Below are 26927 nucleotides of genomic sequence, written 5' to 3' on the forward strand. Positions count from 1 at the left end.
TGAGAATTTTGTTTGGTGTTGCTATAATTGACTTCAGACTCCATTTCCTCTTTTAGGAAAATCTAAAACAAGTAAAAGAACAAATAGAAGATCATAAAAAGAGAATAGAAAAGTTGGAGGAGTATACAAAAACATGCATGTAGGTATAGTAAAAAATGTATGTATTCCTTGCAGCTTTTATATATCTCGAGGTTCTGGTATATTTGTGGTATATTCATCAGATGAATGCTTCCACTACATTATAATATTCTTTTTCCTCCATTGGTTTTTTTGTTCGTTTGTTTCTATTTCCGTTTTTGGCTATACACATGGTATACGGAAGTTCCCAGGCCAAGGACTGAATCTGAGCCGCATCTGTTATCTATGCCATAGTTGCAGCAACACCAGATCCTTAACCCTAACCCACTGCGCCAGGCCAGGGATTGAACCAGCAGTGCCACAGAGACAAGCCAGATCACTAACCTACTGCACCACAGTGGGAGCTCCTCCATTTTTTTATTTCATTATAGGTAATTAAAAACTATCTTAACCACTAAGATTTAAGTTTTGAAAATATAAATGTTTGGAGTTCCCACTGTTGCTTAGTGGAAACAAACCCAACTAGCATCCATGAGGATGTGAGTTCAACCCTGGCCTCGCTCGGTGGGTGAAGGATCCGGTGTTGCCACACACTGCAGCATAGGTCGAGGATGTAGTAGGCCGGCAGCTGCAGCTCCAATTTGACCCTTACCCTGGGGATCTCCATGTGCTGGGGGTGCGGCCCTGAGAGAAAAGAAAAGAAAATATAAATGTTTAACAGTGGTGAAACTTGAAACTCTCTTTTGGCTTTTTTTTTGGGTATTGATATTTTATGATAAAAGTTATGTCATAAAACCTAGCATGACCTAAGTATTCTTCCACTGAGAATTTCTTATTAGTTGGCATTTACTTACTATTAAGCTCTTAATGATTGCTCTGGTTATAATGATCTAGCCTTTCTTTTCCAGTATCCAGGAATATGGATCGTTTGAATCAAGAAAGAATGACTAAACTCTCTTGTCCATGTTTGATGCTAGGTTTATTTTATTGTATTTTTTATCATTTAAAATTGATAGGCATTCCCATTGTGGCTCAGCGGGTTAAGAACCCGACTAATATCCATGAGGATATAGATTTGATCCTGGCCTTGCTTAGTGGACCTGGTGCCACAAGATGCGGTGTAGATCTCATATGTGACTCAGAGCTGGTGTTACTGTGGTGTAGGCCAGAGGCTATGGCTCTGATTCACCCCCTAGCCTGGGAACCTTCATATGCCTGCAGGTGTGACCCTAAAAAGACCAAAAAAAAAAAAAAATTGATAGCCCCTATTCTGTTCTCCTGCAGTGCCAGACCAGAGTGTATTATATCTTGTCGTTCCTAAGCCGTGGTTCTTCTTTTTGCTGTATAGTGTGTTGTTGTTGTTGTTGTTGTTATGCAGGACTTGCTTGGAGGAGAAAAAGCAGCAAGAGAAAACCCTAGTGGATGAAATTGCAAAAACAAAATCAAGAATGTCTGAAGTGAACGAAGAGTTGAATCTTATTAGGAATGAATTGCAGAATGCGGGAATTGATAACCACGAGGGAAGACGTCAGCAAAGGAGAGCAGAGGTTCTGGAGCACCTTCAAAGACTTTACCCAGATTCTGTGGTAATTGAAATAAAACGGCCAGGCTTGCTTATTTGGGATTAAAAATTTACCATTACGAGGAAGTCATTCAGAAATCTGTAAATTTTGAGTTTATATTTAAAACTTAGTAGTAGATGACCAGGGTCAAATGTCAATAACTTAATTTTTTCAAAAGTCAGTAACTTCAGGGATGTCTACAGATAAGTGATTATTGGAGAGAAACTCTGACATGAACACATTACCCAGAAGGTCCAGGTTATGGCCAGCATCCCCAGAGGACACAGGTGCAAGAAGTAGTTTGGGAGTGTAGTACCTCGCAGACACACGGCCTCACGCGTCTCCTTATTCGTGATGTCGTTTACTGGGGTTTTTTAAAATGTTTTTTCAGTAGACATTGTTGGCATACTTTTGCAACGGTGAACTTTTATTCTCTAAATCTGACTGTCCACCCAGTATTACTAGTGTATTTCTTAATCCAAATACAGCAATATCCAACGTGTTGTTTGGAGTGTCGTCTTCCCGGAATCGTTTCCTTTGGCATTGGGGTCTGGCATCTCACTCTTGTCACTAACACCAGTGTACACTTGTCCCTGTTTTATGACAGCGTCTTGTCAGCATTTGACACTGTTAACCACTTGTACTGTTTGGAAACACCCTCCATTGGCCTCCATGATACCACACTCTGTTGGTTTTTCTCTTGTATCTCTGGCCACCCATCTTGATTTCCTTTACAGCATCCTTTTTGTCTCTTAAGTGTTAGCCTTGACTTTAGATAAAGATGGAGAGTGGAGTTCCCATCGTGGCTCAGCGGTTAACAAACCCGACTAGCATCCATGAGGACTCGGGTTTGATCCCTGGCCTCGCTCAGTGGGTTAAGGACCCAGTGTTGCCGTGAGCTGTGGTGTAGGTTGCAGACACGGCTCAGATCCTGCATTGCTGTGCCTGTGGCGTAGGCTGGTGGCTACAGCTCCAATGGGACCCCTAGCCTGGGAACCTCCATATGCTGCGGTTGTGGCCCTAAAAGGAAAAAAAAAAAAAAAAAGATGGAGCGTTCAGTCGGGATCACAGAATTCCCGCCCCAGTACCAAGTGAGATACTAATTCAAAACCGTTTGAAGAGAGGGGCTCATGCATCATGCTGTAAATGTCAGAAAATGGTAATGGTCCGGATTTTAAAAAAAGGTTGAGGTAGAGCATTGCTTGCTCTTAATTCTGCAGAAAGCAAACTGATAAATTAATACCTGCAAAGTCAAAGAGTAGTTTAATGGTAATATAATAACAAAGAGAAAGAATAATTTCAAAGGCATTTAGAAGTCAAGGGCCTTGTGGAAGAAGTGTACAGAACAAAATTCCACATAAGTATTTTGTGCTATGAACAATTTAATAAGAGCTTGAGTTCATAAAACTAGATCCGAATATGAGCTAAAACAGAATGAAAAGAAAAATGTAGGGCTGAGAGGAAACAAATCAAAAACAAACATTGGAGTTCCCATCGTGGTGCAGCGGAAATGAATCTGACTAGGAACCATGAGCTTGCAGGTTCGATCCCTGGCCTTGTTCAGTGGGTTAAGGGTCTGGTGTTGCTGTGAGCCGTGGTGTAGGTCGCAGATGTGGCTCGGATCTGGTGTTGCTCTGGCTCTGGCATAGGCCAGCAGCAACAGCTCCGATTAGGCCCCTAGCCTGGAAACTTCCATATGCTGTGGGCAGCCCTATAAAGACAAAAGACAAAAAAAAAAAAATTAATGAACTAATAAGTTGCAAGCAGCCAGGAATGGGTTTTATAGCTGAAAATCACACTACTGACCTAGAAGTAAGGCTTAAGAATTGAGAAGGAAAAAAATGAAGAGCAAGATAATAAATATTAAAGTCAGTGATGATCTATCATAAAGCAACTGGTATTTCTAAAGTAGGATCTAGCAAATGAAGAAAGAGTTGACATGTGTAAAATTAAACCTTCAGACATTCTAGGGAGCATTGGTAAAGACCTGTTGACATTCTGACATTTGTTGGAAGACTCTTTGAATTTCAGTCTGATTCCTGACCAGTCTCCAGATCTCCAAAAAACTTCTCCATGGGAAGCCTTCTCTGACTTCTCAGGGCAACCTGGTCCCTGTTTTATACTCTTAGAGTGCTCTGTGCTTTATCAGGGTCTATTATGACTACTCCGTAGTTGTATGCGATTACTGATTATTTGTATCTTTCTTCCCTCCTAGTCTGAAAGCTCTGTGAGGTCAGAGAGGATCTGTTTTATTCAGTGATGACTACCCAGTGTCTAGCTTAGTACCTGCATGAGTAGGTACCGTACAGATTCTAACTTAATAAATAAGTAATGCATAAGGGAATGAGTAAATACTGTTTAATTAGTGTAGCTTTGTAGAGTATTTTAATAGCTTGGTGTGACCAACCCCTCCTTTTTACTCTTTTTGTTGAATGAAGAGTGACACTCCTAAATGGATATTTTGTAATGAAATTTATGTCCATTTGAACAATACTCTGTTAAATGATGATGTTTACAGTTTTACAGAATTAGTTTTCAGTCTATGCTGCTCTGTCTGTTACACTAGAAAACGATGAATTGTATGTTCCTCACTAATGTATTTGTTTTTTTCCTCTCCTTGTTTGAAACCTGCTAAGTTTGGAAGACTGCTTGACCTCTGTCATCCTATTCATAAGAAATACCAGCTGGCTGTTACGAAACTCTTCGGCCGGTACATGGTCGCCATTGTCGTAGCCTCTGAAAAGGTAGCGAAGGATTGTATTCGATTTCTGAAGGAAGAAAGAGCTGAGCCCGAGACATTCCTTGCTCTGGATTACCTTGATGTAAGAAATGTATAATAATCCTTCGTATTTAGTGGTGACATTCTTTTAAAGTATATCTGTATTAACTACAGATGTGATAAATTCACTTGAGTAATAATACAAAAAGAATGTCTACACACACACACGCACACGCACACACACAGTATGTCTGTATTGCCTGGTACTGGCAGTGACTGAGGAAATCATAGGTTGGATGCCAATTAGGGAGTCATTCAAATGGCTAGTGTTAACGGCTTGTCAGGCAAAGAATAGTAATCGAGTGGGTGCTGTCTTTCTTAACTTCCTTTTTTCCTAATCTGGTTTTGCCTTAATTTGCCTTGATGATTTTGAGCACATTGCTGTAGCAGTGTGCCACCCTGCCTATTAGCCAGCAATTTATTTTGTTCTATGGCAAAGTAAGGAGATGGCTAAGGCATATGTTCTCTAGGTGAAACGCCAGCCCGGCGTCTCAGTTGTAAATATGTGGCCCAGTACACACATGCCAGCTTTTGGTGGAGCAGGCAAATTTTGAGCCCTGAGGTATGTATGAAGAGCCTTGGCGCGTCCACTGTTTAACTTCCTGAGGCAGGAACTCCATCCTTATCATGTCTGACGTCCTTCAGTGACTCTTCCATTGCCTCCTAAAGAAAGGTTCTGCTCAGTTCAGCTTTCAGGCCCTGACCTGCGGGCAGCGTGCGTGGTGGTGCAGATCACAGTCCTACAGTTCTGCTGACCTGAGTTTGAATCTCAGCCCTCCTTCTAGTTCTTACTGATTGGTTCTTCATTTTTCTGAGCTTCGGTCTCATCATTGGTCCAGCCGAGGAATCACTCCTTACCGCATGGGATTATTACAAGGGATCTTTACACGTGAAACACCGAGCACCATGCCTGGCGCAGAGGAGGGCTCAGCAAATGCCAGCTGGGCCTCGGGGGTCCAGACTTGCCTTTGGTACTTTCACACTCTCACTCATTCTTTCTGCCCACTAAACTATGTAGCCTAATCTAAATTTCCGTTTTGCTTATTCTGTGCTTGAGATTTTTTTTAAGGCACACTCATTTTGTAAAAAATGTAATACAGAAGAATATCAGAGATAAAGGAAGTACCCTACCTCTTCTCAGTGCCCAGTTCTTTCACCACAACTATTTTAGATTTCTTCCATCCATAGAAATTTATATAAAGATATGCTCCCTATGTATATATGTATTTTGATTGTATACAGTGTTTTTGCTTTATTTTACAAAAATGACTTATACTTGGCTGTTTTTCAGTAGTACATTGCACATCTCTCTTGATCTCTTTGTAGACCCAACTTAAAAGTCTTGTCAAAGTTTCTTGGTGGTCTGATGGTTAGGATTCAGTGCTTTCACTGCTGCAGCCCAGGTTCAGTCTCTGGTCTGGGAACTGAGATCCCACATCAAGTGGCCGCACACTTTGGCCAAAAGAAAAAAAAAAAAACTTTCCTGACCTTTTAAGCCTAAAGTGATTTTTTGAGTTTTATACTATTATGCCACTCTTTGGAAGCATGTAAATGAGTATTATCTCCCACTAGATTTTATGACTCTGAGAGCATGAAGTGCTTCTTATGCATTGCTTTGTCCTAACTAGTTAGTGATGGTGGAGTCTGGAAATTATATCTTCTGGCTTTTGATGAAGTGTATTTTAAAAAAATATTATCTGTGCCCATGTTGGGATATTGTTCATCAGCTTGTTATCAGGATTTATTGTATGTAAGTACATCCTCTTAATCATTTGCTGTCATGCTTATGTATGTTTTTTGAAAAAGAATATACTAAGTATTCGATTTTTATTTTAATATACCTAATGTATCACATATTCTTTGAACCTTTTAGATCAAGCCAATCAATGAAAGATTAAGGGAGATCAAAGGCTGTAAAATGGTGATTGACGTCGTAAAGACTCAGTTTCCTCAGCTGAGGAAAGTAATTCAGTTTGTGTGTGGGAATGGCCTTGTCTGTGAGACGGTGGAAGAAGCAAGGCACATTGCCTTCGGTGGACCTGAAAGACGGAAAGTAAGGCCTAGATTGTATTTTTGGATAATTTGAACCAGTGTTTGTAAGATTCACATATCACACACTCAAATATGTATGCTTTCATAAGTTCTCTAATAGAGGGAAAACTAACACAGAATTAAGAGGTTTATGGCATCAGTAGTTTTCATAATGTTCAGTTGAGTTTTCAAAAAGGTAATTTCTATAATACTTCCCCAAGTTGTAAATCATATTTTTGGAAGTTAGATTTACTGTAGTGGTCGCCTAAAGCCAGTAGTTTTTTTTTTTACTTTATATATGATAAATGTCCTTGCTGAATCTTGGATTTTCCCTGCATTTGCATATATAAGACGTGTTTCTGAATGCCAGGAACGATTTGGGGTGCTTATTTTACCTAAATAGCTTAATAAAGATGTTAAATGTCCTTTTACACATTCAAGGTTTTCACACATTTGAAGTTATAAAAATAGCGCAATTGAAACTAGACTACTAATCTCTCAAGGAGTTAACTTTGGTTTTAAAAATACTGCTTTACTCTGAGTTAATTAAGAGTTTGTATTTAGTTAAGCAATGTTAAATTCTTTGAATTATCTGATGTTTTTTTTTTTAAACTACATTTGTGATAACACAGTGCCTAAGGGCATAAACTCTAGAGTAAGACCAGTGATACTACTTAGTAATTCATTATGTGACTTAGGCAAGTTTCTAAACCTCTAATTTTAGTTTGTCATCTAAAATTGGGAAAATAATAGTACCAATTTCATAGAGTTATAGAATTAAAATAAATAATAACATCTAAAGTCTATTATAATGCTCAGCAAATAGCTCTCAAAAAGCGATACTCATTTTCTAATTTACTAGTCAATTTACGCATTTGATCTGGAATGTCCAGAATTGCAGATTAACACAGAACAGGCTGTTTTTCTGGGAGACAGGAGTCGCTAGTGTTAGCTGTATCGGCTTGTCTGACGTGATTAACTTGTCACCCACTTGAGCAGCTCCGTCTGTAATAACCTTGATGATGATGCAGTCACGGTCTTGGGAATCGCTGTCAGCGATTCTTACATGTTAAATTAACGCAGGGGTAGTAAGTGAGCTACTAGGGTGTCTTCCTTAGTTTGCTACCTAATTAACTCCGCTAAAACTGGTGTTTGGAGATTTCTGTGGTCGACGTAAGTCACATGAAGATGACTGTTTTAACCTTCCCTTCGTTCAGCATACCTTTATGATTTATATCTTGTTCACAGTAATATGCTCTACGCCTTTAAGTTATATTTTATTCTTACCACTATTTCAAAATTTTAATCAGCTTTACTTGTTGTATTTTTACCTTAAGTATATTCTGGGGTCTCTTATTTTCTCCCCATTACTATTATTCACTTGAAGAATTTCCTCTGTGTTTTAGGATTCATAAAACATTTGCACAGATGTTACATTTGCACAGAAATCACCTGATGTTTTAAATTGTACTGTCGCTTTTCCATGGACTTGATATTTTTCCATTTACTTGATAGTATGTTTTAGAATTTTCTTTATTCAGGCATTGCAAGTAACATCACAAAATGATATTTTGGTTAGTTTATAAACTACATAAGTTCATATAAAACTATGTAATATAAATTACAGCAATTCTGCTAGCTATAGTTTGGTCACCAAGGTTTTTAGAATGCAGCTTTTAAATATTTTAAAAATTTATGTAACAAAATTTTAAAATCTGGAGTCTCTTTCAATACATGTAATTATTTCATCCATTTCCCTTAAGCAAAGAAAGAACAATTATTTGCTTTCTTTTCCCACAGAGTTGATGGTTATTATTAGAAAAATACATAGAAAGATCTATCTTTGCTTTACTTTTTTAATGTGATGTAGCAACAACAACAACAAAAAAATCCAAAACACATACCCCCCCAAAATGTCATTAACCAACTGGTAATTTGTGAAGTGATTATTTTTCCAAAAATTGAACACATTAAATAAGAATAAAAATGTAGGGTACAGTGAGTTGGAAAAACCAGGGGTACCATCTGAAGTAAAATACAATTGAATCTAAACTTTATACCTTCTATCAGAGGACATTCCACATGGATTAGGAATGTAAGTGTTAGAGTTCCTGCTGTGACACATGGGTTAAGAATCCAGCTGCGGCGGCTCAGGTCACTATAGAGTTTGATCCTGGGCCCAGTAGAGTGGGTAAAAGGATGTGGCATTACCACAGCTGCAGCATAGGTTGCAGCTGCATCTCAGATTCAGTCCCTGACCCAGCCATGTGCTGCAGGTGCGACCATTAAAAAAGATGTAAATGTTAAAAAGTGAAACTATAAGGATACTAAGGGAAATACAGAAAATGTTTTAACTCTCAGAGATAGGAAGGCCTAGTAATATGACAAAACTCTAAAAGCTATAAAAGATGGGTAAACTCACATAACCATAAAAATTTCTGCATGGTCAGAACCACCATATGCAAAATCAAAAGACATGGCAAACCAGGGAAAATACTTGCAACTCATAATAAAGAGCAAAATTTCCTACAAGCCAACACAGAAAAGAACAGAAATAAAGTTGAAAAATGAACAAGGAAGATGAGCAAACTTATTTTAATGACAGGAAATATAATCATTCTTCAACGTGAAAACTCGCCCTTACTTAAAATATGGGAAATGCTCATTAAAACTGCACCGTAGCTCCGATTCTACCCCTATCCTGGGAACTTCCATATGCTGCCGGTGCGGCCCTAAAAAGACCAAAAAAAAAAAAGTGTGATAACACTCTATGGGGACTGCTGTGGGAGTATAATGTGTATCCACTCTGTGAAGGGCAGTTCTAGCAGTTGCGCTTCCTAGAACTTCTCATGCGCGTAGGCTCGCATGTATGTGAAATGACATATACACAAAAGATTGTTCATTGAGTCACTGTGTGCAGCAGGGAAAATTGAAAACAATTTGCCCAAGACTAGTTCAGTAAAATTATACTGCGTTCATAGAATGGAACACTCTGCAACCTTAAATAAGAGTGAGGCTCTTTATATACATGTGTGAGACAATCTCCCAGATATATTCAGTTTTTTAAAAAGTAGTGTGTGGACTAGTGTGTATAAAAATTGGGGAAAGAAGAGATGTATGTGTATATCTGTTTATGCAAAGGTATCTCTGGGAGAATACATAAGAAATTGATAGCATCGATTACCCCTGAGGAGGGTCACACAGTGGTGGGAGCCAGCAATGCCAGGGACATTTTTTACTCTGTACTCTTGTATCTTTTTGGATTTTGAACTATGTGAATATTTTACCCATTCAGAAACAAAAGAAAATGTTAGAGTATATTATTTTTCACACCAGTGAAAGGCAGCTTTAAAAATATATATAATCTATATAACACAGAAATTATAGGAGAATCTATTTTAGCAGCTTGTAACGCTGAAGTAATATTTCTTGAAGCAGTTGAAGTTGGTTCAGTGGAATAATTGGTTATCCTGCAGAACAAATTTTTAATGCCAAAGAATTCCTAACCCATCTTCTCTGGAAGTTTTATTTAATGCTATTTAAACATTTCTGCAACTCTTTATTTTATATGAGATCCCAGTCCCATTTTTTGGGGGAATGTAACTTCCAAAGTAGGTATAGGATTACTGCACTGAACAACTCATATAAGCCATAAGTAAGGGATTTGCAGGCTGGAAATAGGAATTATAGTCTTTTCAGAATAGGAATTTGATTGTAAATCAAATGAAAATAGGTTATTTGATAATAAATTTTCTTTTAGAAGGAGTAAATTTTTTAATAAACCTAGAAACTATCCCCCCCAAGACCTATAATCCTATGACTATTTGGCCATTTTTTAGAATTTAAGGTGGTGTATAACACGGTGGTTAAGAACATAAACATTTAGGAGTTCCCATCGTGGCCTGGTTGCTAACGAATCCGACTAGGAACCATGAGGTTGCAGGTTTGATCCCTGGCCTTGCTTAGTGGGTTAAGGATCCGGCGTTGCCATGAGCTGTGGTGTAGGTGCAGATGTGGCTTGGATCCTGAGTTGCTGTGGCTGTGGTGTAGGCTGGTGGCTACAGCTACGATTGGACCCCTAGCCTGGGGACCTCCATGTGCCGTGGGAGTGGCCCTAGAAAAGGCAAAAGGACCAAAAAAAAAAAAAAAAAGAACAGGGACATGGATGTCTGACTAACTTTTTAGTTTAGGGATTTTAGTCCCTGTGTATGGCCTCAGGCAAGTTTCTTAATATCCTTATCCCCATTCTATAAATGGAAATAATATTTTCCTCATAGTGCTGCAAACAGAATTGAATAGCATACATACACTACTTCAAGCAGACTATGGGCAGTGGTAAACAGTTGCAGTAACAACAGCAGCAGCCAACCAAGCACTAAAGTAAAAAGAATCTCAGAAAATCACTTGTACCCCTGCCCAAAGAGGGGAAGTGTCTTGCCCAAGTATCATGGCTGGGAAGAACGTTCACATTCAAACACTATGGGAATTACCTCAAAGTTCTCGATACACCCATTTCTCTCTCTTCTCGCGGAACCAGCCCATGGAGTTTTTCTTTTATGTCACATTTGGCTTTTATATATTGGAAATGGAAGTTAATAAGTGTTAGACCACGATGGAGAACAGACGGAGGTTCCTTAAAAAACTAAACATAGAACTACCATATGATCCAGCAATCCCACTCCTGGGCATATATCCAGAGAAAACCATAATTTGAAAAGGCACGTGCACCCCAGTGTTCACTGCAGCACTGTTTACAATAGCCAAGACCTAGAAGCAACAAAAATATCCATCAATGGAGGATAGGATAAAGGAGATGTGGGGTGTGTGTGTGTGTGTGTGTGTGTGTATACACACACGCACAATGGAATATTAGTCATAAAACAACAAATTATACCATTTGCAGCAACATGGATGGACCTAGAAATTATCATTCTCAGTGAAGTCAGAGAAAAACAAATACCACATGAGATCACAAATATGTGAGATCTAATAGAAATGAAACAGTAGAACTTATGAAACAGAAACAGACTCAAAGATTTCAAAACCAAGCTTATGTTTACCAAACAGGAGATGTGGCAGTGTGGGAAGGAAGGATAAATTACAGTTATTACATGTGGAATAGACAGGTAATGGGGAGCTGCTGTATATCACAGGGAAACTCATTCAGTACTGTGTGGCAGCTTGTTTGGGAAAAGAATCTGAAAAAGAATGGATTTATGTAAAACTAATTTACTTTGCTATGCTCCTGAGATTAACACAAATTTATGAGTCAGCTGTATTCCAATAAAACTAAAAAAAAAAATGGAAAGGCTTACCATGTTCTGAGATTGGAAGAATCAATGTTATCAAAATGAATATACTACCTAAGACAGTCTACAGATTCAGTGCAATCCCTATTAAATTACCAATGGCATTTTTCAGAGAACCAGAAAAAAATATCTTTAATTTTTATGGAAACACAAAAGACCTCGAATATGTAAAACAATCTTGAGAAAGAAGAACAGAGCTGGAGGAATCAGTCTCTCTGACTTCAGACTACTACAGAGCTACAGTCATCAAAACAATATGGTACTGGAGTTCCTGCTGTGGTGCAGTAGAATCAGTGGCCTCTTGGGAGCTCTGAGGCATGGGTTTAGTCCCCAGCCTGGCACGGTAAATTAAAGCACTGCGCAGCTGTGCCTTAAGTTGCGAATACAACTTGGATCTGATCCCTGGTGCGGGAACTCCATATGCCATGCGGCAGGAAAAAAACAAAACAAAACAAAAACCAGTATGGTACTGGCACAAAAATAGACATACAGATCAGTGGGACAGGATAGAAAGCCCAGAAATAAACCCATGTATATATGATCAATTAATCTGCAGCAAAGGAGGCAAGAATATGCAAAGGGAAAAGACGGTTTCTTCAATAAGTGGTGCTGGCAAAACGACCGCCACATGTAACGGAATGAAACTAGAACACTCTCTAACACCATACAGAAAAGTAAACTCAAAGTGGATTAAAGACCTAAATGCTAGACCAGACACCATAAAAGTCCTAGAGGAAAACATAGAACACTGTTTGACATAAATCACAGCAGTGTCTTTGTAGATCCATCTCTTAGACTAACGAAAATAAAAATAAACAAATGACCTAATTAAACTTAAAAGCTTTTATTTATTTATTTTACATGCATACATTCTTTTTTCCTCACATGATCTTGCTCCATTGTAAGTGACTAGGTATAGTTCCTGGTGCTGTGTATAGCAGGATTTCATTGCTTATCCATTCCAAAGGTAATAGTTTGCATCTGTTAACCCCAAATTCCCAGTCCATCCCGTTCCCTCCCCCTCCCCCTTGGCAACCACAAATCTGTTCTCCATGATTTTCTTTTCTGTGGAAAGATTCATCTGTGCCATATATTAGATTCCGGATACAAAAAGCTTTTTTTTTTTTAACTTTTGCACAGCAAAGAAAACCATTAACAAAATAAAGATAACCCACAGAGTATGAAAAAAATCTTTGCAAATACCATGACTGACAAGGGATTAATCTCCCAAATATGCAAACATCTCGTACAGCTGTATATCAAGAAACAAGCAACTGAATTTAAAAACGGTCAAAAGATCTTAACAGACATTTCTCCAAAGACAGACACAGATGGCCAAAGAGCACATGAAATAATGCTCAACGTCACTAGTTACTAGAGAAATATAAATAAAAACCACAATGAGGTGTCACCTCACTCCACTCAGAATGGCCATCATCAAAAATTGTTTAGCCAAGACATGGAAACAACCTAAATGTCCATCGACAGAGGAGTGGATAAGGAAGATGTGGTATATACACACAATGGAATATTACTCAGCCATTAAAAGGAACGAAATACCGGCATTTTTAGCAACATGGACGGACCTAGAAATGATCATGCTAAGTGAAGTCTGTCAGACAATGAGACACCAACATCAGATGCTTTCACCGACATGTGGAATCTGGAAAAAAGATGCAGTGGACTTCTTTGCAGAACAGATACTGACTCACAGACTTTGGAAAACACGTTTCCAAAGGAGACAGTTTGGGGGGTAGGAGATACACTGGGGGTGTGGGATGGAAATGCTATAAAACTGGATTGTGATGATCATTGTACAACTATATCAATAATATATAACTATTGATAACTATATTGATAATAATAACTATATTAATATTTATATTAAATTCATTAATAAAAATTTAAAAATTGTTTATCTATAAACAAATGCTTGAGAGGGAGTGGGAAAAAGGGAACCTTCCTACACTGTTGGTGGAAATACAAACCGGCTTTCCTTTTTATTAGTTCACATTACATGGTTTTAGTCCTCTGTAGGCTGTCTCCTCTGCTTTGACTAATTAATTAGAAACATTTGCAAAGCATTTGGGAATTGCTTTCATTTATTCCATAAAGCATGTGGATACTCACAGGACTCTGAACTTCAAGATGTTTTTTATATATTTGATTACATTTTAAAAAATTGTATTGGTCCCAGTTTCATATTTATTTTAGAGAGCATGATATTTTTAGTATCCTAAAGTAACTAAGGCTATTTTTTTATAACTTTGACATGTGATATCAGATTCTTCAAAATGTAGTATTACATACTTGAAAACTATCTGATGTTAAATATAGATATTCTTGGTTTTTGCTTCTCAATATTGAGTATGTTTGGAACTAATACACAATTTTATTTCAAACTTTTCAAATCGCTGCTAATTTCTTGCCTAGAATTGTTGGGGCCTTCGCAAGACAGAGTTCTGTGTTTGGGTTTTTGGCCGGCATCCCTCATGAGCTAGTTATTGTAGAGTTCAGTTAAGTAGTTTTTCTCAGCTACAGATTCTCAGGTATAAACATTGCCATATTATGTTCTGTTTTTATCTTCTTTGCGTACATTTCTCCAAGGTAAAATATTTTTATTTTACAGACAGTAGCTCTTGATGGAACATTATTTTTAAAATCTGGGGTGATCTCTGGAGGGTCAAGTGACTTAAAATACAAGGCTAGATGCTGGGATGAGAAAGAGTTAAAGAATTTAAGAGACAAAAGAACCCAGCTAATCCAAGAATTAAAGGTAAATCCATGTTGTAAAAATTGTAGAGTACTAAGTAGAATAATTCTGTTTTTAAGCTGATTTTTTGTTTGTTTGTTTTTGTCTTTTGTCCTTTTAGGGCCACACTCGCGGCATATGGAGGTTCCCAGGCTAGGGATCCAATTGGAGCTACAGCCGCCAGCCTACACCACAGCCATAGCAATGCCAGATCCGAGCCGCATCTTCGACCTGCACCACAGCCCACGGCAATGCCGGATCCTTAACCCACTGAGCAAGGCCACGGATCGAACCCGCAGCCTCCTGATTCCTAGCCGGATTCATTTCCACTGTGCCACGACGGGAACTCCTAAGCTGATTTCTTGAATAATGAAAGTATGATCCCCATATTAAAATTCAAATTATGTGGGATGGAATAAAGTTAAAAAATAAAAATCTTTCTCTTACCCATCTTTACATCTTAGTGGTATTTGCCAAACATAATTTGGTACATAGCCTCCAGAAATTTCTTCTATATATGCAAGTGTATGTATTATTTTATGATTTTTTATAATAGACTTTTTGCTGTAGGTAGTGTTTGCAACGGACCTTTTTATTTGATATCTTAACATGGACATGTTTTCATTTTGGCGTATAGAAAACTGCTTTTTTTTAATGACCCCTGTCTGGTATTTCATTATGTAAATTTTGTTTATTTAACCAATGTCTAATCATGGCCGTTTTGTTTTTTGCTATTACAAATGATGCAGCATTAAACATTCTTTAGAGAGGGAAAATAGCACAATGTCTAAGAGAATAAGTCCTGTAGCCTCTCGGCCTGAGTTTGAATCCTGCCTTTGCCACTAACGAGCAGTATGACCTTGGGCAAGTCACCTAACCCCTTTGTACCTTAACTTTCCATCTGTGAAACGGGGATAATAAAAGGACCTTCCGTAACCAGATAGTCCAGATAAAATACTTAACAATAATGCCTGGCAAAAATGGTAAGCACTATATAAATGTTTGTTTTTATTGTTATATCTCTAAGATGTTTTCCTTGTGTGGAATTTCGGGGCTGAGGATATGTGTATTTAAAATGTTGATAGATGTTGATAAATTCCCACCAAAAGAAAACCTGTGATAGAGTGGGTATGTCCCTGATTGCAATACTAGATATTAACAAAAATTCAAATATTTGCCCATCTGTTAAAAAAAAAAAAAAGGAATCTAATTGTTTGACTATACATTTCTTAAATTATAACTGAAGTTGAGCATTTACTTATGTCTTTGTTGGTTCTTTGTAAATTTTTTTCTTTTGTGAACCTGTTTGTTTCTGTGCACATTTTTCTATTAGGTTTTTACTTTATTCCCCACTTTAAGAATTATTATATAATAATTAGTCCTTAGTCATATATGTTGTAAATATATTCTCTATTTGGTCTTTTTTTTTTTTGGCCACACCTGCATCACGCAAAATTTCCTAGGCCAGGGATCGAACCTGCACCACAGCAGTAACAATGCTTGGTCCTTAAGCTGCTGAGCCACCAGGGAACTCCTCTATTTGACTTTTTTGTTGGCTATATTGACATATATAATTTACATGTATTAACAGTCACCAGTTTTAAATACATGATTCAATAAGTTTTGACAAATGTATGTAATCAGGTAACTACCAGCAGCATGATTAGAACATTTCCATAACTGCTGTAATTCCTTTGTGCTCCTTTGTAGTCAGTCCCCTCCCCGGACCCTCTGGACCCTGGTAACCCAATCTATTTCCCATCATTAAAACTTTTTCTCACTTAGAATTTCATATAAATGGACTCATACAGGAAGTAGTCTTTTGTGTTATGCTTTCTCCATTTAGCCTAATGCTTTTGAAATTCACGTTGTGTGAATTCCACACAGTTCCTTTTACTGTTCAGTATCTGTTTGACATTTGACTTTGTTTCGTCACATGTGTTTTTAATCTTTACACAGCCAAATTTATTTATCTTTTGTAACTTCGGGATTTTACTGTCATACTCAGAAAGACCTTATTTCTGAAAATGACAAAAGATTCAATCATGCTTCCTTGAAAGGTCATCTTTAACAAAGTAAGTAGAATGCTTTTAGGTTGCTTATTTTTCCTGTTGAGCATCTTTTGTGTATACAAATGGCTAGTTTGTGATTCAAGGTGACCTTCTGGCAAGGTGACTCAACTAATTTAATCTTTTTCTTTAAGCATAATACCACAATTATGTTTTGATCTAAGGAATATACATATTCAGCTTTTGAAGCTGTTTAGAGATTCCACTAAGCTCCTGCCTGTGTCTCACCTGAACCTCATGGAGAGGGTGTGAATGATATCTTGGGTTCTAGGGGAGCCACTGGGAGAAGTTGATGCAGGGCTTCTCTTTTGATCTTTGAGGAATGATGGGAGAAGAATCAGGACATAGGGGGATCCTGGAGAGAGGTTAAATGTTTCTCCCATGTGATATCTTGGCCTTGAACCCCATGAAGCTAAATATTAGTGGGTTGTGGCCTCCCTTTTCCTGAGTTTGGGGGAGGCCAGAGAGATATCTTTTCCTCTGTCTCAGTAGGGCACTGACCATCTTCTGTTGTAATTGCTGGCCTGGGGGGGTGAGAATATTTGTGGGTTGACAGTTAGGGTATCGTATTACCCAGACCTGATCCTCAGCAGATAAAGAAGTACCTCAGTGCGCGGAGGTATTCCGGGATATTCCAGGAGCCAGTCAACACTTGAACCAAAAGCAAGTGGAGAAGCAATAAGGAGATGCAGTGTAGTGTTGACCCTCCCTCTGTCTCTACAAACAAAGGCTTTCTAAACGATAGAATAAAGTGGATGGATTGAAGGATAAGACGGCCATTGTCGAGAACCCCATTAACCTGGAAGACCAAGTGCAACAGTGTTTCAGTGAGCGAGAAAATCACAAAGATCAGAAAAAAGTCATGAGAAAAATAGAGACTTAGGTAGACTCAGGAGACGTGGAATGGGAATAATAAAAGTTTCAAAAGGAGGAAAAGGAGCAGAGAGAAGAGGAAATAGTTTAAAAAGAAGAAAATGTCTCTAACCTGAGAATCCACTTTAATTTACCATGCAGTTCTGGAGTTTCCATCATGGCTCAGTGGTTTACAAACCCGACTAGCATCGGGGAGGATGCAGGTTTGATCTCTGGCCTCGCTCAGTGGGTTAAAGATCCGGCATTGCTGTGGCTGTGGTGTAGGTCGCAGACGTGGCTCAGACCCCGCGTTGCTGTGGCTGTGGCGTAGGCCGGCAGCTATAGCTCCGATTTGACCCCTAGCCTGGGAACCACCAAATCCTGTGGTGCAGCCCTAAAAAGACAAGAATTTAAAAAAAAAAAGCAAAAAACTATACATGCAGTTCTATGTACGTTTAATGATAAAAGGGCACACAGTAACACAGATCTAGGTGTAATTCCTGAACACCTAGGTTATAGAGGCAGTGCTAAAATACACCCTTCCTTAAAAATATTCCTTATGCGTTAAAAAAAAATCAAGCTTGTATCAGACTACAAAACAAGGTGAGACTGGAATAATAGCTTTAGGCAACCAAGGGAAAAGGGTGCTGTCCCAAGACTGCATTTACCCTTCAGGAGTCTGCACATAAGCAGATCAGAATGTTATCCACATATCCCACGGGACAGAAATACCAGATAAAGTACTCTAAGCAACACATGAATTAGAACAGACCTAATTATAATAAATGAATAGTGCTAAACTAACGCAGCAAAACCTGGGAACAGGAAATGGAGAGAGAAATGTGTTCCAAAGGTCTTATCCTTGAGAAGATGAAGAAATAATATTCCAGAGGCTGTGTCTTGGTAGATGGGGTGACAGAGTGGGACGAGAGTATTTAAAAGTATACTGGGAGTGCCCGTCCTGGTGCAGCGGGAACAAAGCCGACCAGGAACCATGAGATTGGCCTCCTTCAGTGGATTAAGGCTCCAGCATTGCCATGAGCTGTGGTGTAGGTCGCAGACACGACTTGTATCTGGTGTTGCTGTGGCTGTGGTGTAGGCCGGCAGCTGTAGCTCTGATTAGACCCCTGGCCTGGAAACCTCCATATGCCACGAGAGCAGCCCTGAAAAGACGACAAAAAAAAAAAAAAAAAAGGTCAGATGGAGGAATTAAAACTTCTGTGTATTGGTCACTAAGGTAAACACAGTGGGTTTAAGTTTCCCAAGCTCGTCATAGCTAAAAGGCAAAATTCAGCTAAATGTCCTCGTAAGAAATTGTCAAAATTGAATGTTGAGAAGTATGAGATCAGCACCTGGCAAGTGCAAACAAAAAAGAAAGGAGGAGTTCCCGTCGTGGCGCAGTGGTTAACGAATCCGACTAGGAACCATGAGGTTGCGGGTTCGGTCCCTGTCCTTGCTCCGTGGGTTACCGATCCGGCGTTGCCGTGACCTGTGGTGTAGGTCACAGACGCGGCTCGGATCCCGCATTGCTGTGGCTCTGGCGTAGGCCGGTGGCTGCGGCTCCAATTCAATCACTAGCCTGGGAACCTCCATATGCCGCGGGAGCGGCCCAAGAAATAGCAACAACAAAAGACAAAAAGACCAAAAAAAAAAAAAAAAGAAAGGAGTCACGATATCAAACAATGTGAACTTAAGCTTTCAATAAATATATCAAATGAATTGAATGAAGGACATCCTGTATTTAAAAAAAAAAAAACCAAGATCCCCATTGTAAACTTTGCAGCACATAGTACCTAAATATTTGAAGCAAGAATAGGTAATAAATGGAGTTCCCTGGTGGCCTATTGGTTAGGGACTTGGTGTTGTCCCTGCTGTGGCTTGAGCTGGATCCCTGGCCGGGGAAACTTCCACATACCGTGGGCATAGCCAAAAAAACAGTAATAAAAAGAATACTTGGAAGTTCCTGTCTTGGCACAGCGGAATCAAATCTGACTAGGAACCATGAAATTGTGAGTTTGATCCCTGGCCTCGCTCAGTGGGTTAAGGATCTAATCTGTGGCGTGGATCTGGCGTTGCTGCGTCTGTGGTGTAGGCCAGCAGCAACAGCTCCGATTAGACCCCTAACCTGGGAACTTCCATATGCCTCGAGTGCGGCCCTAAAGACAAAAGACAATAAAACTTTTTTTTAAAAGAATACTTAATGAAAATGGAATTACGGTGAAACATTTTACTATATGTACCTCTTTCAAAATTGGACAGCCCTGGTAGACAAAAACAGTAGCTTAGAGGAGTTTGAATCATAAAGATGTTGCACTACCTGAAGAAAGCCAGTCGAAAAACGACAAGTACTGTGTGTGCCTCTGCTTTCCTAAAGCAGTCACATTCATGGAGTTGCAAGGGCATAATGGCGATTGTCAGGGCCCGAGGGCATAGGCGGGGGAGTTGTTTTTGTGAGTCTGGTTTCAGTTTTGCAAGGTGAAAAGTGTTCTACGGATTGGTTGCACAGCGATGTGAGTACTTAAACACTATTGAACACTAAAAAATGATACAGAGGAGTGTCCGTCGTGGTGCAGTGGTTAACGAATCCGACTGGGAACCATGAGGTTGCAGGTTCAATCCCTGCCTGTGCTCAGTGGGTTAAGGATCTGGCATTGCCGTGAGCTGTGGTGTAGGTCACAGACGTGGCTCGGATCCCACATTTCTGTGGCCCTGGCATAGGCCAGAGGCCACAGCTCCGATTCGACCCCTAGCCTGGGAACCTCCATGTGCCACAGGTCCGGCCCTAAAAAAGACAAAAACAAAACAAAACAAAAAAACAAATCCATTAGGAGTTCCCATCGTGGCTCAGTGGTTAACGAATCCGACTAGGAACCATGAGGTTGCGGGTTCGATCCCTGGCCTTGCTCAGTGGGTTAAGGATCCAGCGCCGTGAGCTGTGGTGTAGGTCGCAGGTGTGGCTTGGATCCTGTGTTGCTGTGGTTGTGGTGCAGGCCAGCAGCTATAGCTCCGATTCGACCCCTAGCCTGGGAACCTCCATATGCCGCGGGATCGGCCCTAGAAAAGGCAAAAAGACCCCCCCCCCAAAAAAAAATGTTTTTTTAGGGCTTTTCTCTCCTCTTCACGAGAGTTTCTCGTCAGCCTTGAGCTCCGGCCCATATCCCGTCGCCTCACATTGCTTGCGCTCTGGCTCAGCGATGCCCACGTGCAGAAGCAGATTAAGCACATGATGGCTTTTATTGAACAAGAAGCCAATGAGAAAGCAGAAGAAATAGATGCGAAGGCAGAAGAGGAGTTCAACATTGAGAAAAGTTGTCTTGTGCAAACCCAGAGACTGGAGATTATGGAATATTACGAGAAAAAAGAAAAGCAGATTGAACAGCAGAAGAAAATTCAGATGTCTAATTTGATGAATCAAGCGAGGCTCAAAGTCCTCAGAGCCAGCAGTGACCTCATCACAGACCTGCTAAATGAAGCAAAACAGAGACTCAGCAAAGTGGTAAAAGATACAACCAGGTACTGAGTGTTGTTGGATGGAGTGGTCCTCCAGGGTTTGTACCAGTTGTTGGAGCCCCGAATGTTCGTTCGTTGCAGGAAACAAGATTTCCCTCTGGTAAAGGCTGCCGTGCAGGAAGCCATCCCTGTTTACAAAATCGCCACCAAAAGAGATGTTGATGTCCAGACTGATCGGGAGGCCTACCTGCCTGAGGAAGTAGCTGGCAGGGTTGAGATCTATAACGGGGATCAAAAAATCAAGGTTTCCAATACCTTAGAGAACCGGCTGGGCCTCACAGCTCAGCAGATGATGCCAGAGGTGCGGGGAGCCTTGTTTGGTGCAAATGCCAACAGGAGGTTTTTGGACTAAGCCTGGGAGGTGGCGTTCATTCCCTGTTCTCCTCCTGGGACGTGACGTTCTGACATTTGAAGACACCCGCATAGCCTCCTCTTCACTGTTCTTACATCCTGTGTTTATCAGTGGGTACCCTTCTGTAGTTCACACCCCTGGCTGATGGTAAATGATGGCAGAGAGTTTTATTTAACATGATGGGAAACCTTTCTCTAGCTTATCTGAAAGTAACCCAGCTTCCAGCTGGTTCTGAAGCATGAAGGTCCCCAAGTCATCTGCCCTTCTCTGGCATAGCGTCCAGCCAAGAGGTCTGGTCTCTGCTCTCTGGGCTTCAAGTGCTTGTGGGGCCACATTCCTTCCAGCAGTAGCAGCTTAACTGTTAACTGTTTGGGCTAGATGAGTATACTTTATTTATTAGAACAAAATGTGTACGTGGAAAAAAAATTTTTAAATAAGGTTCATCAGTAACAAACCTGACTAGCATCCATGAGGATGCGGGTTCTATCCCTGGCCTCAGTGGGTTAAGGATCTGGCATTGCTTTGAGCTATGGTGTAGGTCAGAGACATGGCTCAGATCCCATGTTGCTGTGGTTGTGGTGCAGGCCAGCAGTTACAGCTCCTATTTGACCCCTAGCCTGGGAACCTCCATATGCTGAGGGGGCAGCCCCAAAAAGACAAAAAAATTTTTTTTAACAAAGGTAAAAGCCATTGTATACACTTTTTAAACATTTATAAAGAAGACTACATTTTGTGGTGGCAAAAACCTGGAAACAAAGTGAATGCCCATCAAGAGAGGGTTGAATCATTTTGTTACAGTCACACTGGAATAATATGCAGCCATTAAAAGAATGAATTTAGAGCATTATCCATTGACTTTTGTGAATAACTGAGTAAGAAAAGCAAGAGGCAAAAAAGCATGTTTAATACGATTCTAAATTTGCAAAACAAGACTGAAGAAAACCACATAAGTAGGTGAACATATATGCACATGTTTTCACACAAGGACGTGGAGTGAAAATCTAGAACATACCTTCGGGAGTCACGTGGCTGAGAAACGGGAGGGGGGTAAGGGACAAGGATGTGCTGAGACAAGGCAGCGCATGTCACACGACCTCCTTGATGCGCCGAGGCGGGAACATGTCTCCCCACTCCTCATTTTCGTGCCCGTTTCCTGCTAGGCACTGAGTTTTTGAGGGTGCTGTGTGGTGTCTCGTTATTCCAGTCCTTCACTGCCCCGTCTTTTGTTGGCAGAAGAGAAGACAGTGTATGGGTGTGGTTACACGTCAAAGTCCGTGAATTCTGACATATGAAAGAAAGCATTTTCACTTTTATAAAATATTATTTTTTCTTCTTTTTTAGGATTTAATGAAAGCACTTCGCAAGGAAGCAGATTTGAAACAAATACAGGCACTAATACAAGGAACTCATACGCGACTCAAATATTCGCAAAGTGAACTAGAAGTAATTCAAAAGAAGCACCTTGCTGCTTTTTACCGGGTAACGTAGACCAACATAAAACTTGATGGAAATTAGAACCAGGACATAGAATTTCAGGAATTACATTTATATAGCACCATGTAATTTTTACACTTTTCTGTGAGGTTTATTTTTTTTGTCCTTTAAGTTACTTTATTTTATGTTGTTGTTGTTGTTGTTGTTGTTGTTGCTATTTCTTGGGCCGCTCCCGCGGCATATGGAGGTTCCCAGGCTAGGGTTGAATCGGAGCTGTAGCCACCGGCCTACGCCAGAGCCACAGCAACTTGGGATCCGAGCTGCATCTGCAACCTACACCACAGCTCATGGCAACGCCGGATCGTTAACCCACTGAGCAAGGGCAGGAACCGAACCCGCAAGCAACCTCATGGTTCCTAGTCGGATTCGTTAACCACTGCGCCACGACGGGAACTCCTATTTCATGGTTATTATTGTTATCCAGTTATACCTGAATTTACTTTATCTCGCAGATTCTCTTTTTGTTCTGAAAGATACCTATCATGTCGGAGTTCCTGTCATGGCTCAGCAGTTAACCTGACCAGTATCCATGAGGATGTGGGTTTGATCCCTGGCCCCACTCCGTGGGTTAAGGATCCAGCGTTTCCGTGATCTGTGGTGTAGGTCACAGACACAGCTTGGATCCTGAGTTGCTTGGTTGTGGTATAGGCCAGAGGCTTCAGCTCCAATTGGACCCCTAACCTAGAACCTCCATATGCCATGGTGCAGCCCTAAAAAGACAAATATAAATAAGTAAAAGATAACCTATCATGTTTTGGCTTCACTATATAAAGTTAAGCTGGCCAGTTTAAAAAGATCCTTTTTTGGGAGTTCCCTGGTGGCACAGCAGGTCAAGAACCTGGCACTGTCACTGCAGTGGCTTGGGTCTCTTCTGTGGCACAGGTTCAGTCCCTGGCCTACGCACTTCCATGTGCTGTGGGTGTGGCCAAAAAATTAAAAAATAACACGTGTTTTTCTCTCTTCTGTATTTAGGAACAGTCTCAGCTACAAAGCGAACTGCTGAATATTGAGTCACAGTGTACTATGTTGAGTGAAGGAATCAGAAAACGGCAACAAAGGATTGAAGGATTTCAAGAAAAGATAGATAAGGTTATGAATGATATATTTATTACTAGGTCACATGCAGGATGTAGTTCTAGACAGATACCAGATTTAGGGCTTCTTCAGTATGTGCTAAAGCAAAGTACGCTAAGTGCTAAGTTTTGTGGGTTTGCCAAATTTATTTCCTTGTGTTTTTTGAGAACCACTGTTGGCTCATCTCAAGACAATGACTAGTGCATACTTACTTTCTTCTGCTCTCCAACCTTCCCTTGTCTGTTGTCAAAGTTTCAGCCACTTTCTTTCTCTCAGTGCTCCTAACACCAGGACGGAAAGAAGTTTGTGTCATCTTTAAGATCGTGTATTTACTCTGTAATTTTTTCTTGAACATTTATTATGTCCCAGGCATAGTTGCTTGACTCTGGGTCAACAAAGATTTGATCATCTAGCCTCTGCCTGTAAAGCAACATGAGCTTTCTGGCTTAATTCATTCCACCGTTGCTTGTCTCTCATCCTTAAAAATGTGTCTGTCACCTGCTCATTCAGCAACTTCCACCCATTGCTTTCACTTCTGCCTTTTACCACATGACTTGAAACCACACAAAGAGATACGTAATTATCTCTCTTCCAGGTTAAATACTCCTAATTCCTTAGTTATTTACACTTACCATGATTTAAGACCAGTTTTGATAACCAGCCTTTTGGTACTCTGGTTTTGGTCAATGCCCAGAACAAAAAATAATCTAAAAATACTGTCTGACCAGTACAGAGTACCCTGGGACACTGCCCATGGAACTGTAACTTTCCACGGCTTGGGTTATATACTTATGTAAGTTATAGCTTACTGTTGCATCAGTCATATCCCCTTCATATTTAATTTACATTCAACTGAAATCTGAAAGTTTTTAACATGTCTGTTGTTAAAACAGTTCTCTCTTCTCCTATAGCTGTGCATAAATAGGGGCTTTAGAAACATTAATTTTAAATGTTACTTTGTTAGATTTTGCTCATTCTAGTTTTTCCAGATTTTTGAGTGTTAGTTCTGTGCTTTAGTCCACTTGGTTTTACATTGCCTAAGACTCTATAGTATTACCTACATATAAAGAATGTTTTATTTATGTGGAATGTTATGTTTTGGTGTGGCTAATATAAATTGAATACTTCTGACTTTGTATTACACAGTTCATAGAGCCAAAACACTTAACAGGCCAGCTATGAACCTTCTTATTTCGTTTTTAGAATAGGAAATTTGAAAATAGCTAAGTGTAGCTTATGGAGTTAAAGAGAAAACACTGACTCCTCAGGGTACAGTGAAGCTTGTTGGGATTAGTCTTTGGCTTAGTCCAGGAGCATCTTGGTGGAGAAAACAGATTTAAGCACTGTCTATATATGTTCTTAAAGTTAATTATTGTTGTTCTAAAACAATCTAAAAGGTTGAAGATGATATTTTTCAACACTTCTGTGAAGAAATTGGCGTAGAAAATATTCGTGAATTTGAGAACAAACATGTTAAACAGCAACAAGAAATTGATCAGAAAAGGTATTTTTATTGAGATGTTGGTAAGAAATTACAGATATATAAATGTAACTGTTATTTCATAATTTAAAGGAATTTTGCCTGAGGTAGTCTTAGTTCATCAAGAAATAGCTATTCTTATAAAGAGGTCTTTTTTTTTTTTTGTCTTTGTTGTTGTTGTTGTTGTTGTTGCTATTTCTTGGGCCGCTCCCGCGGCATATGGAGGTTCCCAGGCTAGGGGTTTAATCGGAGCTGTAGCCACCAGCCTACGCCAGAGCCACAGCAACGCGGGATCCGAGCCGCGTCTGCAACCTACACCACAGCTCACGGCAACGCCGGATCGTTAACCCACGGAGCAAGGACAGGGACCGAACCCGCCACCTCATGGTTCCTAGTCGGATTCGTTAACCACTGCACCACGACGGGAACTCCATACAGAGGTCTTTTAATTCCACAATTTTTTAAAGGGAGAATGCTCAAATATACAAAGTAAGAGAATGAGGAAATAATTACACACACAGCGCTTATTAAATTTACTTAGTTTTCTGTAAATATCCATATATGTGGGGGGAAAAATGATAGTTTTTAAGAAATAATAAATACCAAAAATTACCTCAAACAAGATAGAAAATTTAAGGGGGCCAGGTATCATAGGACAAAGAAGTTAAAAATCTTCCTACCCACTTACCCAAATTCACCAGGCACATGTGGTTTCACAGATGAATCTCCCTAGCAAACTCTAAAAGCATATATAACTTTGACATTTATATTTAAACAAATGTTCGATATTTAAACTGCTTCTTGGTTTAAAAGAAAAAAAAACATCTTTTTATTAAATGAGCATAATGTTGATGCCAGAATCCAAAAAGACACGTGCACATGTAATAAGGAACTATGAATCCGTCCCCCCTGTAAACAACAAGGTGAAGTAGAAACAAGCGGCACAGCGTTGTTGCAAAACTCTTACATGTGCTAGCTCCCCTCTTGCCTCCTGGGAGCACTTTTCTCAGGGCTTCTTGAGATGCCGCCTCCCAGGCTAAAGTCCTCAGTTTTGATACCAAATAAAACATAACTCTCAAAAAAAAAAAAAGAAGAAAGAGAAAAGAAAAAACAAACAGTACAATAACAACAGCAAAACATTGTCTAGTGGATTTCATGCCAGAAATCAGTAATTATTGCTATAAATGTTATTTATATGTATTGCTATCGTATTAATAGTCAAAGGAGAAAAACACATGATCAACTCTATAGATGATGGAAAAGGCGCTTGACAAGAACAAAGCATCCGTTCTTGAAAGTTTTTAGATGTGAGTTAATGTTTGTGATTCGAGAAAATACATCTCATTCTAAATTCATGGTGTTTTCGTGGAGTGTTCCTAGTAAAGCCCAAACTAGAAAAATAGTGTCACCACCGTTAACAGTCTTCTGAAATACCAGTCAGTTGAGTCAGACGAAAAGTGTAAAAGAAGTACAAAATTTCAGAAAGAAGGAGGTAAAATTATCACTATTTGAAGATTATATCGTATATATTTAGAAGTTCCTAGAAAACAAAAGAAAACCATTTAGAAATAAAAAGAATTCAGTA

At 39.6% G+C, this 26927-nt stretch overlaps 1 protein-coding gene and 1 pseudogene across 2 annotated transcripts in view; both read left to right on the forward strand.

Annotated features, from left to right (window-relative positions):
- SMC1B (structural maintenance of chromosomes 1B) overlaps window positions 1-26927 on the forward strand; it is a 94038-nt gene that overhangs the window by 32522 nt on the left and 34589 nt on the right. For both annotated transcript variants that reach the window (XM_047785995.1, XM_047785996.1), the window contains exons 8-15: window positions 57-139; window positions 1457-1664; window positions 4277-4462; window positions 6293-6472; window positions 14389-14535; window positions 22636-22773; window positions 23761-23877; window positions 25260-25366. In XM_047785995.1, coding sequence (XP_047641951.1) covers window positions 57-139; window positions 1457-1664; window positions 4277-4462; window positions 6293-6472; window positions 14389-14535; window positions 22636-22773; window positions 23761-23877; window positions 25260-25366 — 1166 coding nt within the window. The remainder of the gene's footprint in view (window positions 1-56; window positions 140-1456; window positions 1665-4276; window positions 4463-6292; window positions 6473-14388; window positions 14536-22635; window positions 22774-23760; window positions 23878-25259; window positions 25367-26927) is intronic.
- LOC125131011 (V-type proton ATPase subunit E 1-like) lies at window positions 19738-21329 on the forward strand (annotated as a pseudogene).

Source organism: Phacochoerus africanus, chromosome 7 (genome assembly GCF_016906955.1).
Source record: "Phacochoerus africanus isolate WHEZ1 chromosome 7, ROS_Pafr_v1, whole genome shotgun sequence".
NCBI classification, from domain to species: Eukaryota; Metazoa; Chordata; class Mammalia; order Artiodactyla; family Suidae; genus Phacochoerus; species Phacochoerus africanus.